Genomic DNA, 17796 nt, shown 5'->3' on the forward strand with positions numbered 1-17796 from the left:
TAGAATCGATATCACGGAAACGAGGCAAAAAAATCGAGTGAATTGAAACTGAATATCTTTTTCCTTTTTTACCTGGAATTTAATTTCTACGGAAACACGTGAATAATTCTGATTTCCCTAATTATTTTTTCGATAAATCATATTTCTATCTTTGTATCGTTTCATTTGTACAATTGGCCTGCAGAAAATATTAAAATTATTAAAATAAAAATAATTATATAATTAAAATTCTAAAAATATTATATTGTAGTATTTATATTATATTATATTTATATTATAGAATATTTCATATATTAAAAATATTCTACAATATATTTTAATATATTATATTTATATTATAGAATATTTATATATTTAATATTTAATATTACATATTAATATTTATATATTTAATATATTTATATAGAATATTTTTATTATATAGAATATATTTAATATATTATATTTATATTATAGAATATTTTAAAAATATTAAAATTATTATAATAACAATAAAATAAAAATTATTAAAGTGAAAATATTAGAAATATTAAATATTACTTTTATCATACGACTGTTCGTATTTCACAAATTAGACAGCTGTACGGCGAGAAGTTTGCGTAAACAATTTTGCTGGTATTTTTCATACGGTGAAAATTTTTCAGTGGGGCCGGTCCCCGGTAAATTCGACTGGCACTGGCTCGTCGAATGATATACGAGGTGGCTCTTACTTTCGCGATAATACCAGGCATAAAGGTACTAATTACTTGGCAACTAATTACTACGGGAAGTAACTTGTTTCGTAATACCGTATTGTTACATAAACAGACGATAGGTGGCGGGTTCAAAATTTCCTGGCCGTATGTTATTAACGCGTGCTAATTAATTACCTGCAGCGTTACACCGGCAGAGTCTTCCGAATATGAAGGTGAGACTCGCGCGTTTAATTAGATACTTAATGCGCGACATATATTTCCCTCCCTCGACTTTACTTTTATTCTCCCTCATTAACGGCTACGTCGCGACTCGTGACGTTTCTTCCGCCGGTTTCTCTTTTTTCTTCGCGCGAACGTCGGATATAAGTTCGTTAATTACGCGGATCAAAAGAAAGTGAGGAGAGAAAAGGGAAGCAAAGTTGGCAAAAGTTGTAAATAGACTGTGGACTTTTTGTGCGTTGGCAAAAAATTTTATAGCGGACGATCGCGCAGAATGTAAGAATAATTGTGTAAAACGAAGAAATTATCAAGGTAAAATATCAAGGTAACATAGTGTAATATAATTTTAGGTTCTGTGTAATATAATTTTGTGTAGGTTCTATCTGGTGGATCACATAAATACAAATATAGACGATATATTCTCTGTTATAAATTCAAATGTTAAAAATATGACGATCAATTATAGAGAGTAACATGATCAAAAATTTAAATTTATATAAAAATGCGCATTCTAGCTACGAGTGATAAACTCTATTCTATTTGATAATATAATAAAGATTCTATCGTAGACATACTTTTAATCAGAAAAAAGAGAGAAAAGAGAGAAATTCTTGTCTAATTAATTTGAATTACAATACTACGAAAGAGGAAGAATCTTGATTATCAATGTGGAAGTTTGAATATGGTACGTTGTAAGAATTTTTACAAACAAGAAGAATAGAAGACAAACTAGATAATACTAATAACTATGAAATAATTTCTTCAAATTTTCTTTCACATAGAAATTATTTAATTTCAATAATCAACTGTTGTACGCAACGGTTCGAGCACTTTTCCAACTTTCGAGTAAATTATACCTTGTATCAGTGTTACTCCATCTCTGATACAACTGTAGATGCAATAAACTACGTTTCACAATTATTATAAAATTTTGCAGGCTATCAAAGGCTTATTTAAAATTTTGAATGATTGCTACTGAGCAATCATTCTTCTATCGAACGACAGTAGAATCACCAGTAGAAATGAAGAAAAATTTTCATAAAGACAAAACACGCAAGAAAGAAAGGAAATTCGTCAAATAAGAAAGAAAGTGAAGAGTAGTGCAAATGTAATTGGAAAATCTCGTATGCTTACCACTGCCGGGTATGTACAGGTTCAGAAACAAGCAGTCCTCGCTCTGGTTGGCCAGGAACATGTACAAACGTTTCAGTTGTTGGTACCTGCCCAGAGGCATTTGCAGCAAAGCAGCTGTGTCATTGCTGATGTCCGGGAAGTGCTGGGGGCAAACAGCGCCGAAGGAATCCGCCAGTTTGATACCGTCCCAGGGGATCGGTGATATCGGTGGCCGAAAACGTAAATCTCCTACGGGAGGCGCCGCGTACGGAATGCCCCGGAACACTTCTACGGGATCCAAGTGCCTGCTGTTCAAATCCTATTTGACAGATGCACGACGATGTATTAAAAAAAGAACCGAAAGAAAGAAAAAAAAAAGAGAAAAAAGAAGGAAACGTCAAAGGAACAGAGGTCTCGTGTTTTTATCGCGATTGTAACAGAGTGTAGCATGTGGCTGGAAAGTCGATGGATATTAATACGTGAAATCCGTGCAAAACACAGTCGCGTGTTTCATTCCTTTGAGTCGAAATTTTTTATTGATTATCGGTGGTTACTTCGCAATTCTTTAAAGTTTCTTTTTTTCGTACGTATCACTGTACAACTAACGATGAAAAATTGTCGATACTTTAAATTTCTGTTATAATTTCATGAAATATATATATATATATATATATATAACAATCCACTTGGTCTCATTTGTAAAACGCAAAGCCCTTACTTTGACATTCAGAGATCTTTTCATTATTAAAATTCATTACGAAAAACAACAGACTAGAACGATATAATTGTACAACGTAATGCGTCATTTCGGTCTTGGTTTGTTATAATAAATTTACATTTGACACGCGTGTTGATATTAAATAGATAAAACAAATAAGTGACAAAATCCTACTTGTTCATTAACGCAAAAATTTTTAATTGTCGCAATCGTTCGAAGATTGAAACCGCTGGATTCCGAAGTATATTATTGAAAATTGTTTTAATGTTTCCAGGAAGTTTTATTGGAAGTGCAGTCTGGGAAATTGCCACAAAAATACATATTTTTCAAATTGACGGTGGTAAACTGGCTATCTACTGTGATTGTTATCCATTTTGATGTTATAGAAAGATGGTTTTACGCATTGGTGTATGGTCGTTTAACAAATCTCCCTCTCTCTCTTTCTCATCTCGTGTCACACGACAAAATGAAATTTTTTCATTCGAATCTCCGCGAAGATTGGTTTGATTTTTTTTTCTTTTTTTTTTTGTTCGAAATTATACGCAGGTTAAAAAATGATACGCGTTTTGTATCGAGCATAAAGGCTGTTTGACGAAAGGCAAACTCGTTTCATTAATAGTGCTCGTGCCATCCCGTGAGTACATATAATTTATTTTTCCCGCCTATCGCGCGCGAGTCCTTTTAATTCCAGGGTTTTAATGAAACTTTTGTGCGGGACACGTTTCGAATTTCAATGACGCGAGGAATTTATAGAAGTTTCCAGTAACCACGTTTAACATTACTGGCGAATTCAATATTGATGGGTTTCAATGAATCTCTTCGATTACAAGCGTGTTTCAGTAAACGTGTTTCGATGAAGCCTCAATAATTTATATATCGGAAGGAAACGAAATAAAATGACACGCGTGAAACAGAATGATCGTGCGATGATAAGTCGTCGATGCAGTCATTATCTTTTGTTGACTATATTTATTCATTGAAAACATGAATGTCTACGAAAGACTATATAATACTCTCATTATCAGAGGTGATGTACTAAATTTATATATAATTTCTAAAAATTTGCAAGGAAAGCTGATTTAACGTGATGGCAACGTTATCTTTTTAAAATTAATTTAAAAAAAATTGATTTAGACTATAGTTATACATTTTGTCACTTGTTGTTAACAGACATTTATGTTTTCAGTGAACGGGTGCAATCGACAGAGATACTGTAACGAAAACGATGGAATCACGGCAGTAGTACAACTCCGTCACTGGTCGGGCGTCGTCAGTACTGAAATCACGGTACGATTGTCATTCCGGACAAAAAGCCACCCGTTTATATATTTTTAAATGAATTTCGTCGACTATTTTCAGAACACGGCAAAGATAAACAAAAAACCCGGAACGTGCGTCCGAATGGTTTTTTTCGAACTTTAAAATCGACGCAGCGAACGTTCGAACCTCGGGTTGCCCCAGAATCAGAGACCCGAAAGCAACAAACCGAGATAAAAGCCGGAAAAAGGGCGAGAGAGAGAGAGAGGGAGATGAAAAATAAAACACAGAGAACAGAGTGGCAAAGGTAAAAAAGAATAAACAGAGAGAGAGAGAGAGAGAGAGAGAGAGAGAGAGAGAGAGAGAGAGAGAGAGAGAGAGAGAGAGAGAGAGATGATAATTGCGCGGGTGTACGGATGGGAATCAATTGCGAGACGACGAGGAAAATCAACGACCCCGCGGGAATAAATAACGCGTCAACAACCGTTGCTTCATAGACGTTTTCACGAACGTAGCGAACGTAACGACACCAGGTGAAGGTCGTTAATTTTTTACAGACTCGAAAACACCGACGCGAACGAGGTCGAACCGAACGGTCGCAAACGCCTCTTTTTTTTCTTTTTTTTTATTTAAATATTCCCTCCGTCCTTCGTCGATTTTTTTTTCCCCGCGATCGGGCGGTCTCTCTTTCCATCGTGATTGTTATCTTCTTTTTTTTTTCTCTCGCCGTATTATTCTTTCTCCTTTTATTTCTGTTTCTGTTTCAACTAAAAATGGCCGCGAATCGAATTTAATTGGGGCTCGTGAGTTTGAAATTAACGCGAAGTCGTAAATTCCTGAACGCTGTTTTACGCTTACCGGTACAGTTTTCGTTCGTCGAGGTCTCTCGCTGTTCCACCGGTGCTATTGAAAAACATTATTTTTGGATGGCTCGGTGTGTGGAATCTTTTGCACGCAAATATTTTCACGATCGGGGAAAACAAACGAAAGAACGGTAAAGAAAGGAGAGAATCGGAGAATGAATAATGGAGAAGGATAAAAAGGGAAGCGAAAGCTGATCAGGGGAGAATAAAGGAGAAGCATTTCTGGCTTAACGTGATTTGTAAACTTGGTGTGAAATTGGCACGATGATAAATAATCAATGTTCGTGCATTTAACTTCATTCGAAAGACAAAAACCATGTTTGAAAAACTTGTCAAGTTTGAATATAACTAATTCCGGCGTGGACAGGCGAAAAAAGTGAAAAAAACGTGGAACGAAATTTTTACATGAAACTTCGCCGTTGCCGGAAAATTTAATTTGAAAATTTATCAAGTACACGCGTACCATGTCAATTTTTGATCAAACGTTTAAACTTCATTTTCTTGGAAACGAAACTTTAAACGGAGAGATTTCAGAATAACCTCCCTTCCGTCCAATCCAGAATTAGCTAAATTCAATTGTGCTTGACAAAATTCTTTTGAAAAATTTTATCTCTTCTTTTCGACTTATTTTTGCACGTAGTATTCACTCACAGTCACAATTTCAAAAATATCCTCTGTAATTATTAATATTAATTGTATCATTAATTCTAATACCGACGTCTGACCGATGACAGGGTTACACTACTGGCAGAATTTTATTCCCCTCTTCTGACACGCGCACGTTTAATTTTGTTCCTTCGTTATATATACTATATATTCTCATACTACACTATACTATTATGTTTGTAATGATCTTTTATCGCTCGTAATATTATATAATATCATTCACTGCGTTCCTATATTTATTGCAACGTGTCAGAGTGATGCGAGAAATAAGCTTCAAGATCAATACAAATCAACGCGTATGACGTATATTTTCGTTATTATCAACACCAGAAACCTCCCCCCTGATACCGCTGTCCATCGTTATAAATTCCATTCAATAACGTTCAAGATTGAAGACGCCATAATTATAGAGAGCTCGAGGATGGAAACGAGGCCGAGGGGCAAGAATTTTTCCTTTCTTTCTTTCTTTCTTCCTTTATTTTTTCGCGTCTTCCCAACCGTCGTTGGCTTGCTCTCTTTATCATTCGCCGGGTAACATCGCCAGTCCTCCCCCGTTAATGGGAATTCGTGATTTTGAACTCGATGCAGCTCCATCGTCGTTCTCAATGGGGATGGAAAAGAAGAGGAGAAAGTTCAGCTCTCAGGTCAACCAACCGGAGGTGCAATTAACGTCGACGCGCACCAAACGAGATTTATTAGCCCTTCTGGTATAATTGCTTCCAAGAATGTCAATGTTTTCTCCATCCCTTTTCTCTTCCTCTTTTTTCTTCTCTCTCTCTCTCTCTCTCTCTCTTTCTCTTCCTCTGCGCAATTACGTCTAACGAAAGCAATTATCGAGTTTCGTTAACGTCCACGCGCAAACGCCTCGCGAGTTTATACCGTCCTTTGAAGCGATTGATTGGAAAATAAAAAATGTTTGCAGGTTGGCTGATTGATAGGTTCTACGATAGGTGCGCATAGATATGTAAAAACATAAAAAATAATTATCAAAGAAAATTGTTGTGATTATATTGTCGTGTGTGTCGCACGAACGATTTTGAAATTTTGTTTGCACTTGCTTGTTCGAATTTGATTGGATTGCGAAAATTGTTGGAAAATTTTTGTGTTGGAAAATTTTTGAGTGGAAAATTCACGATCGAACAGACATGAGACAAACACTGGACAGAACGCGCATGAAACAGTTCTTTACAGAGGTTCGATTATATTTTCAAAAATATGAACACGAATTCTCTTGGGATATTGACAAGCCCAATCCTTCGTAGAAACATCAATTTGTGCAAATATTCGCGCGACTATCAACTCTGTGTCATTATAAAGCACCGCGAGGAAAGCAGTAAATTCAGTTTTGACTTTTACTATAAAATAAACAAATTTCTTCACTGACATTCCAGACAGACCATCAAAATTCGAAGTCACGTTCAACGAGTGAAAAATCACTACTTACTCGATCTTACTTTCTTTTTTTTCAAATTTTTCTTCTCTTTGAAAACAAGAAGATTCTTGAAAAACAAGGGACATGGATCGATTGTTTGTATCGTGGCGTCTGCGGGTTGTCGGAAATCCAACAGACCTCCTCATAAAGCAGAGATAATCGAAACGCCGAGGGTAATTAGGTAATTAGTTTCCTGTAACAGGAACACCACGTTTATATACATAAAATACAGGATTTACATCTAACTCAGTGTACCAGGCTAGAGATATTACCGTACAGAGGGGAGGAGAGATTTCGCTATCGAATCAGCGCACACCGAATTCAAGTAACGAGGCACTTTTGCGGTTATTAGTGTTCGTCGAAATATTGAAATTCATGAACCTGATTAAAAACCCTCCTCTCCCCCTCCCCCGTCTATCGATAAACGTGATTACACGATCTTCTGTAAACTGTTGGAAATTTGTGCACAGATTGGCGGATAAAAGATACATACCAATATCGTGGACAAATATTAATTTCGAACTATCTTCCACTCGTTAAATCGCGTTGCTTTCGCGTATGTATGTACATTTTTCAGTTTCGTTTCAAACTGAATTCGAGAGTATAATCGTAATTTCATAACAGCGCAAATAAAATCCCGAAACGTTTTGCATTTTGATATATTCACGTGTACGTTTGTATTAAGGATTAATAAAACAGCAAGTTTTGAAAGCCTATGATGACGATGAAAGAAATTTGTTCGGCGTTCGATGGTTGGAAACGTCTGAACTTTTACAATTTTCGGGAATGAGAATATTTTTATTTTCTCGAGAAAAAGAAAGAAGAAAATGGGGAAAAAGACGAGGGAGAAACAATGCTGAAGGCTTGTATTAAAACCCAAGAGCAAAAAAAAAAAAAAAAAAAAAAAAAAAAAGAAAAAGAAAAAATAGCCTAGTTCAACTTGCAATGTGAATCCACAGACGCACGAACGCGTCGACCGATCGTGCTCAAGAATCAAAGAGCAGATCTAGGCCACGGTGATAAATAGATCGGCTAGAAAATCCGAGGCGGTGCTTCTTCTTTCTTTTTTCTTCTTTTTTAGTTTATGGAGAGGTTGTGCTTGTACCGGCGTTCGCTTCGACGCGAGCAATTTTCCGCTAATGCCTTCTTGAAAGAAAGAAAGATTTCGTACACACTGTTCCGCCCGTATTCCGTGAAATTACACCGTTCGTCGAAATATAGTTCCGCTCGTGTTACCCTCGAATTCTCGTAAATTTCATTCGAGAAAGTCGCCGGTATAATGGAAATTTCAGGTGATTAAAAACAGCTTCGAACATGTTGAGAAATGTGGAATGATTCTTTGATAGAAAAATGCGATTTTTTTTTGGTGACTATGCGACCAAAGCTTTGAAGGAAAAGGATTTTTCTGGGATGCACCAAAAGTTAGTAGAACACCTTCAATTTTATCCGTAAAAAATTAACGGATAAATCTTTTAATCGTAAATTGAACAGCAACAGTATGTGAGTAAATATAATTAAATAATCTTATAAAATGTAATTTAATTTAGGGATTTAATCTGGCCAAAAAGTATAATTTTATCTAGGATTGACAGAATGTCCCAAAATTGGGACAATATGTCACAATAAATGTATTATTTAAAATTTACTATTGAAAAATGAATATTTTAGAATTAAATTTAGAAGTAATGTTTAAAATTACAAAATTTAAAAATTAGTATTTCGAGGTCAAATTCGAAGTAATGTTTAATATAGAAAAACATAGAGAGTTATAACTATATATATATATATATATATATATATATATATAGATGGAAATAAAAATATTTCTGTGTTATGGAGAATATATATATATATATATATATATATATTTGCTGTTTTTAGGAAATGTTTACTTTCTTGACATTCTTACAAAATTAAATTAACACGCCCAAGCTTCAAAAACTTCTTTTTCCGTATCTTTTGGTACCAATCTTCCAAATCCTCAGACTATCCTTTCCTCCTTCAACAACTCTCGACAACTTAACGCTTTAAAAAAATATACTTTGCTCCCCTACTTTCTGACACCCCAATCAACATTAAATTAACAATGTTCACCGCTCTAAAAATTCTTTCTTTCGAGCTCCACGATCTTTCGATACTAATCTACCAAACCTTTTGATTATCCTTTTCTTTTTCAACGATAACTAATCTACCATAAAATCTCTTTAAAAAAATGTAACACACGGTCGCAACTCTTGCATGATAACCATCATTTCGTTCTCTCGGCACGATACAAATTTTCCACTGGACCATAAAAATCCATACGAAGTGTCCACGAGCTGTGAACGCGACGCCACGGAAAATTCGTCGAGACATTTTCATTTCCGCTTCGTTCCCGGCCACGTAGTTTAGCATAGTCTATAAAATCTCGCCGATGGGACAAATGTCCTGCGTGTCGCGAGCAATTGGCACGTAAACTGTTGAACATTTTATTATTAGGATACTAGACTTGTTGCCAACCAACAACGTTCAACCATATACACAGTGTCCGTTGTTTCATTACACCGGCATTACCGACCGGCCGTCATTATTACCAGATTGTCGCACATACAGCGTGCACATATGTACCTGCTTGAGCGACAGACCAACGTCACCCCCGTAATTACCCTGCGATTAAGATAATACCGATCGTTTGAGATGAAAGGCCAGTTTCGTGACGAGGTTGTGAAAAATCTTTCGTCCTGATGTTCATCATACTTAATGACATAATGAAGTGTTCAGGGAGGATTGGATAAGAGTCCGCTTTTATTCGCGAATTAGGAGAGGTGAATACATAGGACATGCGTTCAAAATAATGGAAAGTATTTACATAGTTACGTGATACGATAGGAATGTAATGAAAGAAATTTACGAAAGAAGAAAAAAGTCGTTTGAGGTTTTCAAATTACAAACGTAATTTGTTATGAACCAATCATGTAGAATTCAAGCTAATATATAATATATAATATATAATGATATAATATTATATAATTATATAATATATAATGATATTATATAATTATATAATATATAATAATATAAAATGTACAAAGATCGTACGCTTATATTATAATATGTATTTACTATTATATCTTACAATGTAATTATTTTAATAGACACTTTTATTCATCTAAACGTTCAATGTCACACGTACTGGTGGACAACGTCGTTCTCGAAAGAGTCAAGCTTGTGCTTGACAGCCAAATGGTCAAATCAAGATCCAGGCAACGCACTTGTTACACTTTTCGTTCTTTCGAGCATCGTGTCGTGGAAGAAAAAAAAAAAGAAAGGAAGAGAGGATACATAATCTACGGTGTACGTGAGACGGTTGCGTAATTCGACGAATCATTATAATCCCTTTCCGCAGCTGGCAATTTCGCCTCGAAACCATCCCGCGTCCAGACGTGATCGTAATTCTCATTATCACGGTGGCGCATGAACGAAGTTTCAACCCCCGGCCAGGTGGAATTCGAACAATTCCCACTGACCAGCGCTACCGACCGAGCAAAAAAATTGCTTCGTCCCGGTAATAGATCGGGGATGGGAAAAAGAAAAAGAAAAAGAGAAAAGAAAAAGGAGAAGAGTCTATTTAAACGAGGGGGACTGTACGACGAAGGGAAAATAGTGGACGAGCCTGTTTCTCAGCTCCTGTTCCCCGCAGCGCTGCTAATAGAGTCTTCACGGTTTGAAGAGGGACTCGTTAAATAGGAGAGCGTGTTATTTAGCTTGAATATACGGACAATTTTATCACGCGTACCCTTAGAAACTGCTTTTCACCTACTCGAGACTAGTTAAATATTCGCCCCCTTCTTTTATATTTGCGCTTGGGTATTTAATCTTTCGACCGGAAAAAATTACGCGTGCCTCGGGTATAAAATCGGGAATTATTCAGCGTAATAAGCGACGCATAGAGAACATTTCCGGATACGTGGATAAAATAATCGAGTTAAAAGTGGATCCGAACGTGAAATTTCGACGTTTCGAAGTATCTCTACGGTGTATGAATTTTTCATTTGTCAACAGATACAATATTTTCTTTACAATTTACTGTTATTCTTTTTCAATATGTGAATACTGTTACATTTCTCGTCGTTTGTTATTTTTCGGATCGTCTGTAAATTATTTCTTTTAATACTAGTTCCATTAATTTTACTTAAAAAGATTTTCAAATTATCTCTGTGGTATGATTCCTTTTTCTTTTAAATATAATTCCAATCCTTTACATTTCTCAGTATTTTTAAAAAACTTTACCAAATAGAATTTCAAACCGAATTCTCTTCAAAATCTTTGTACTAAAGTTTCAAACAAAATTCATTGTATTTATACATGAACATTGTGAAACGTTACATTAGACCTAAAAAGCTTTTTGAGATATTTTTGAGACGAAACTCAAACTTCTCCCCTGAACATTTAAATATTTCGCATTTCTCGGCGTCTTTGAACAGAAGTCAAAAGAATTCACGAGAAAACACTTGAACTACGATAACTAACCGTATCAAATTTCTCGGCACAATTTATTCTATCGTTGGGTAGTAGAACTATTGTCACATATCATTCGTTTCCCTCAAAAGCACATTCGCTCGATTCCATTTAGGAAATCTCGCGAGATATTTTTCGAAGACAGGATGAATATTTAAATATCACGCATTCTTCAAGTAAACGTACGTATTCGTATAAAAAGGATCTTAAGCCGATTACAACGATTAAGTAACATCAGATCAACAATTTCAAATATTCCTCGAGACAAAAATTATAAAAGCACGAGCCACGACTCGATCTACAGTGAAGAACGTAGTGCAATTTTTAAATCTGTCACGCGTCGCACGCTTCTCTCGCAACTGCATCCCCCGTGGACTTCTCCCCCTACCCTGAAAAAGCTTATCAAGCTATTTCTCAAAGACACGTAGAAAATTCTCATTCCTCATATTTGAAATTCACCGTGCAAAACCAACGATGGCCAGCGCCGGCGTCGGAGCAAAAAGAATCAACGAGGACGGTGTCAAATCTTGCGCGATTCCGCGCGGAACGGAAGCCGAGGGTGTGCGCGCGGTCGTTCCGGCTGAACTGCGGAGCCCGTAATTTACCGGGCGTTTTTAGCTTGGCCGGTCCCGCTGGATGGATGGATAACGAGAAAAGTTTTTCGTCCGGGACGCCTGCTGGTGGCCTTTACATTACGCGACGCAACTCGCTCGTTTCTCGTTCGCCTGCGCTCGCTCCATTCCGCGCGATTGAGTGTTACAAGAGGGAAACGTCGCCGGCGTGTCGATCGTTCCGCTACGCCGATCTACCGACGTTCAAATACCCCATCGTTGTTGCCAGAGATTTGTGGAAACGGGCAATGATCCGTCATTCGTTATTAATTTTACGACCACCAGTCTGTTCGTCCGTTCGTTCGTCGTTTGAAGGATGAATTACCTCGGTATAGGGACGAAGCTTTGCAGAGTCATTTTTTTTTTAAATCAGTTCTTCTCGTAGAGTCATAGATTAACAGATGATGACGAAGATGAATCAGTATGTTCACATTTAACTCCTTGCGCTGGCAACGAGTGACCGAACCGTATACGATAATTTGTCGCTTTCTTTTTGTACTCGTCGGTATGATATCACTGGATAGAAATTATTGAGAAGTGATAAATTTATTATTTATATATCGTTTCGTCTGGGTTACATTTAAATATATCTATAACTGAGAAAATATTGCAAAAATTCTCGATCATTCCAGCGCAAGAAGTTAAACACATCGTTTTTGATACATCGTTTTTGATACGTGCAATGTGTTATAATACAGATGTCGAACTTTCAATGAGTAAATTAATTATCATAAGTGTCAAAAGTTAGTTCATCATTCGAACCTTGTTTCAATATCCCCGTCGATTGGCTAAAAAACCAAACTTCCAGATACCCGTATCTACATTTGACTTTCTATCAACGATCTCGAGAGTATTATCGAGCAAGCGTCAAGTGCTCTACGTTATCCGGGATAAAGGGCGGAGAGAAAGATTTAAAATTCCAAAACGACGATGCCTCGGAGAGCCTGCTGCTATCGTCGACGGGGGCGAGGGGGGGGGGGTGGCAATGGGGAGATTGGATAAAAGATCGAATAAAAGATGCTCGACAACCGGCCGGATACTTTTCGCGCTGGCGAAATTGGCTGTCCCGCTTTCGTCACGATGCCGGATTGTCTGTAAAATCATTCCACGTCCATCGATCCTTCTCTTCCCCCCCTCCCCCCACCCACTGTCGATATGAATATCTATTAAACGCAATTCACGTCTAGCGGCGCGACGACGGGGCGATTGTCGCAGTATACGTCAGGTCGGCGTCGTTTTTGCCGGTTGATTGACGTCGTAAAAAATTCGACACGCGGATATTTCATTTCGAAACGATAGACGCGACCGATACTGATGTTTGAAAAGAGAGAAAAGAGAATCAGACCGATTCTTTGAAAAACACAGCTTTTATTTTGTATACACACGGGGGGAGAGAGAGAGAGAAGGAGAGAGAGAGAGAGAGAGAGGAGGGGGAGGGAGAATTTTGCACGATCGACGATGAAGGGTTGTTCAAGCGAGAAGAAAAAAAAAATGGAGGGGATTGAATGGGGGATAATTGAAGCGGATCGACGAGCTTGTCCGAATGATTGAAGTATAATAGCCGGGCTAAATTATTGAAAATATTTATTGGGGCGCCGTGTGTGCATGTGTGTGTATATGTGTGTGTATCAGTACCCGTGACACCTGTATCCGTTTATCGTTTACATTTCATATTTTCTACGTCGCCAGTGAAAAAACATTCGAAAATTCCACAAACGCAATTAGACGTTACTGAAATTCCATTCAACGAAAAATGGGTATAGTATTCGTACTGTATATCGTTACAATGCAATTGACGAACTGTGATAGATGTTCGGGACGAAAATTCGACAGGAATTTTATGTTGAAACTGAGGTTACGACGTGTGAAAGTTTTATCTGAACTCGAAATAATAGTTGCAGCATAAAAATGTAGAGTACAGGAGAACTTTTCAAAGTATTTTGATAAAAAATATATATAAAAATAACAACAATAATTTTCTTTAATAATTATACTGTAACGATCGAAATTCGAGGATAGATATTGGTCTCCTTAATATCATGGTCCAATGAGAGTTGATCTATTCAAAAGTGAAACTTATAATTACGATATTCATAATTTTTCGGTAAAATGCATTTCATCTAGAAAGAAAATGGTGTTTCAAATTTCTGAGCAGTTGGAAACGAGTATAAAATACTTTCATGCTTCGCTAACTTTACTGATTCATAATCACGTAAGATCTCCAACAGTAAGACACAATTCTAGCACCCTTAAACATTCATCGAACATTCCAACATCTTCGAACATTCCAAAAAATCGGTCTCTAGTCCAACCTAACTCTCGATCCTAACTTCTATCCCAATAAATCGATTCGGAAACTTCCCAAACCGCGAAATCGAGTAAAGTCGAAAAAAAAAAAGAAAAAAGAAAAAAGAAAAAAACAGATTCCACCGTCAGAAAATAAGATGTTCGACGATGGAGAGAACTTTCCGGGTATCCATTTTCGCGCTCTCAGATTCATATTTCCAATGCATCGGATATTCAAACTCTCCTTTCCACGTATACCAGGGGCAACCATTTCGTTCGATAGTTTCCCCTCCGCCACTCCGCCGCGTCAGTAAAATGGCAGAAATCGATGTACTCAAATATTCCATGAATACCGCGGCAAAGATTTCGAAGCTTAAACGTAACGTAATAGTTATCGCGTATCGCGAATTATTTATACGATCGCGCGCTTTACGCTCGCGGACGCGCAGTCAATTTCCTCTCTTTATCCGGAGTGTGCCCGCAGCCAACCTTCGCTCTCGCATTTTTAACACTTTCGCGTGGAAAGTTTTATTCGCCGGCTGACTCGGTTTCCACACGTGACACAATCTGCGTTACAACGGACCCTTTTCAGGCTCCATACGCGCGCGCAAGGGTTATGCATTTAGTATGCAAACCAACTGATCGTAACGTACGATCGATCATACTCTCCTGTTTTATTTCCCCGTTCATCGAGTTGCTTTTCACCTCGCGTTTGACGGCAAATTCGCAGAACGTTAATGCTTGAGAATTTTGGTAAAGTTGTGAATCACGTGGAAATGTGTTCGAACTATTCGTGTTACTATGCGTTTTGTATGAAATATTTTGTATGAAATCACGTCAGCACTGCTGCGAGCAGTACTGTGGATTTTTATGCACGTGAACTTCGTGTTTCTGTAATTAAACAAATGCAATTTTGTGGTAGAAAATTATTTTGCTTGCTAAATCTTGTAGAAAACATCATATTTTTATAAAATTTTTACATACTGTGTTCATTTTGTGCATACTTTGCGCTTTTAATTTCATAAATCTGCATAAAAGAGTATACGTAGTTCACAGAAAATTTTTGGTTTCTTAATTAATAAAATTAAATAGACATAGTAAGAAGATTTCAGTATGTTGCACAGAGATCAAAAAAGTATTTAAATGTTCAATTATATATCATTTTAATAAATCTCAATAAATACAGTAAATAATAACCTAAATATCTATAATGAATGGGAATATTTTTGCAATTCCTATATTTTTATATTTTTTCAAATTTCATCATTACACTCGTGTCTCATTTTAACAATGCCAATGAAATTTTCAAATGTTTTATGTAACACACATTCACACAGTATTAGTTTTTCTATGAAAATGTCGTTTTCAGTTAGTTCTAACAATTACTCTTGTGACAACGAGTGTTTTCGCAGAATTCAAAGAACACGTATCCAAACATACATACGCGACAGTAAAATTAACATCTCGGAACGAGCTGAAAATTCAATGAAGCTTGAAAAATTGAGAGGAGAAAATTGACCCAGAAAAAGTTGGCAAAGCATTGAACAATGAACGAAAGCAACGAGAATGAAAGCTGAGAAATGTTTCAACGCGCAAATAAACTGTTCAAAAAATTCGACTGCTCTTTTGTCAGAAAATGACGAGACATTTTCGTTGACTTTTCTATATTCAGAAACATATTTGTTGATGAGATAAAGATGTTTATTCGACAGTATTTGGAAATGGAGGACTAATGGAAAAAGCTTCAGAAGATGAGGTCAAAGGGGAGTCAAAGGGAAAATTCTTCCCTCTACAATTTTTAGAGTAAACTTGCTTTTATACTCAGACCGTCGGAACTGAAGCAGAGATATTCTAGTAAATATCTAGTTGCCTTTTCTTGCACTAAATGTAAATGAACGAAGATCATACATAACTTAGCAAGAACTAGGATATTATTATTAATTATACAAAAATATAATTTTAATTCTTTCTTCTTATACTAAATATAAATGGATACTGAATGGCGAAAAATTTCAGGTATAAGTATATTAATCTTTGAATTTCAAATACAAAGATTCACTTTTTCCTAATGAATCTTAATTTTCTGATGAACTAACATTCTACCAATTTTTATTGTAAGAAAGTGTAAAACTTTTATATATTATTGCTACAATAAATACTACATCTTATCCATAAAAGTATTCAGAAAAATTCCTTTCTATCATTAATCTAATTTAAATCTTCCCTTCCATCTTGTAAATTTGAGAAATTCTCTCAAATTCTATAAAAACACTTATAATATTATAAAAATATTTAATAAATGATAACGGGTAAATATCCAATAATTAATTAACTTTGATAATCAATATCAAGTGCTTCGATCGATTGTCACATAACAGCATCATTTTTTTTCCCCTCAAAATATTCTTCATCGAAGTCGACACAAGAATTGATTCGTTCGAACGAATGATTTTCAAAGTGAAGAAAATCGATACACACCTGAAGAATCCCACGTATCTGCCCACTCTTGGTCTCGACGATGCGCGAAGCGTAGCGGACCTGCGTGGCAGCTCGCGATCCCTCGCGGCCGATTAGCACGACGACGATAATCAGCACGAGGCAGCTTCTCGATTTGCTCAAGGACCTCGTGGCCAGCGGCCTCTTCCTGGCCGCCGGCTGGCATGGCAAGAGCATGACAGCATTTGCTGGCGGCCACTCGAAGCGACGCCAGCAGCATAACCGTCGAACACGACTTCAGCCACGGCCTCGAAGGTCTGTCGACCGCTCGCCGAGATCACCTCCACTTCACCTAGTCCTGAAAATTAGAAAAAAGAACTCTACTTTAACAATCGCATTTTTGATCAAAAGTTTGAAGTAATCTTCGGTTCTTTTTTCTTACTTCTTTTTTTTTTTTTTTTGATAAGAGGGTAAATCTAAGTAGTCTAATTTCATCATCTTTCTTTGAAAAAACTGCAAGTAAATATATTCTTAGCGAAAACTAGGATGTTATTATTAATTATATTATTTTTATTATATTAATTATATTAATTATAGTATTATATTATTAATATTATTATATTATTATATTAAAGGATATTATTATTATTATTATATTAATTCGCAATTAACGTATCAACGCTATAATGACCGCTTATTTTACTACCATTTTCAGCGGTCGTCACAAAAATATATTGCAATAAGCTCTATTTTAATCTCTAATGATTTGTAAACTCCCAATGAAATAAAAATCATCTTTTGCCTTACAAGATCCGTTTGTCCGGGAAAGCAATAACCCGCGGCAATAACCCCAATATACATATATTTCCCCGTGTACGTATATTTCGTAAGCCCCGGATCGGAGATTGCATCGAGAGACGTACCTCAGCCGTCACCGGAAGCGACACAACGTTTCCGACTATTTTCAATCAACGGAACCGGTCCCGTAGCTGTTTCGTAGGCC

The 17796-nt window shown here is 36.5% G+C and overlaps 1 protein-coding gene across 4 annotated transcripts in view; it reads right to left on the reverse strand.

Moving 5' to 3' along the window:
* The window catches only part of LOC122530402 (neuroligin-4, Y-linked-like), a 294079-nt gene that overhangs the window by 30539 nt on the left and 245744 nt on the right, over positions 1-17796 (reverse strand). For all 4 annotated transcript variants that reach the window (XM_043657318.1, XM_043657316.1, XM_043657315.1 and 1 more), the window contains 2 exons: positions 16836-17151; positions 2049-2346 (listed from right to left, as the gene is read on the reverse strand). In XM_043657318.1, the coding sequence (XP_043513253.1) occupies positions 2049-2346; positions 16836-17030 (493 nt within the window). In that variant the 5' untranslated portion in view covers positions 17031-17151. The remainder of the gene's footprint in view (positions 1-2048; positions 2347-16835; positions 17152-17796) is intronic.

The sequence above is a fragment of the Frieseomelitta varia genome, unplaced genomic scaffold, assembly GCF_011392965.1.
Source record: "Frieseomelitta varia isolate USP_RPSP 00005682 unplaced genomic scaffold, Fvar_1.2 scaffold_341, whole genome shotgun sequence".
Lineage (NCBI taxonomy): Eukaryota > Metazoa > Arthropoda > Insecta > Hymenoptera > Apidae > Frieseomelitta > Frieseomelitta varia.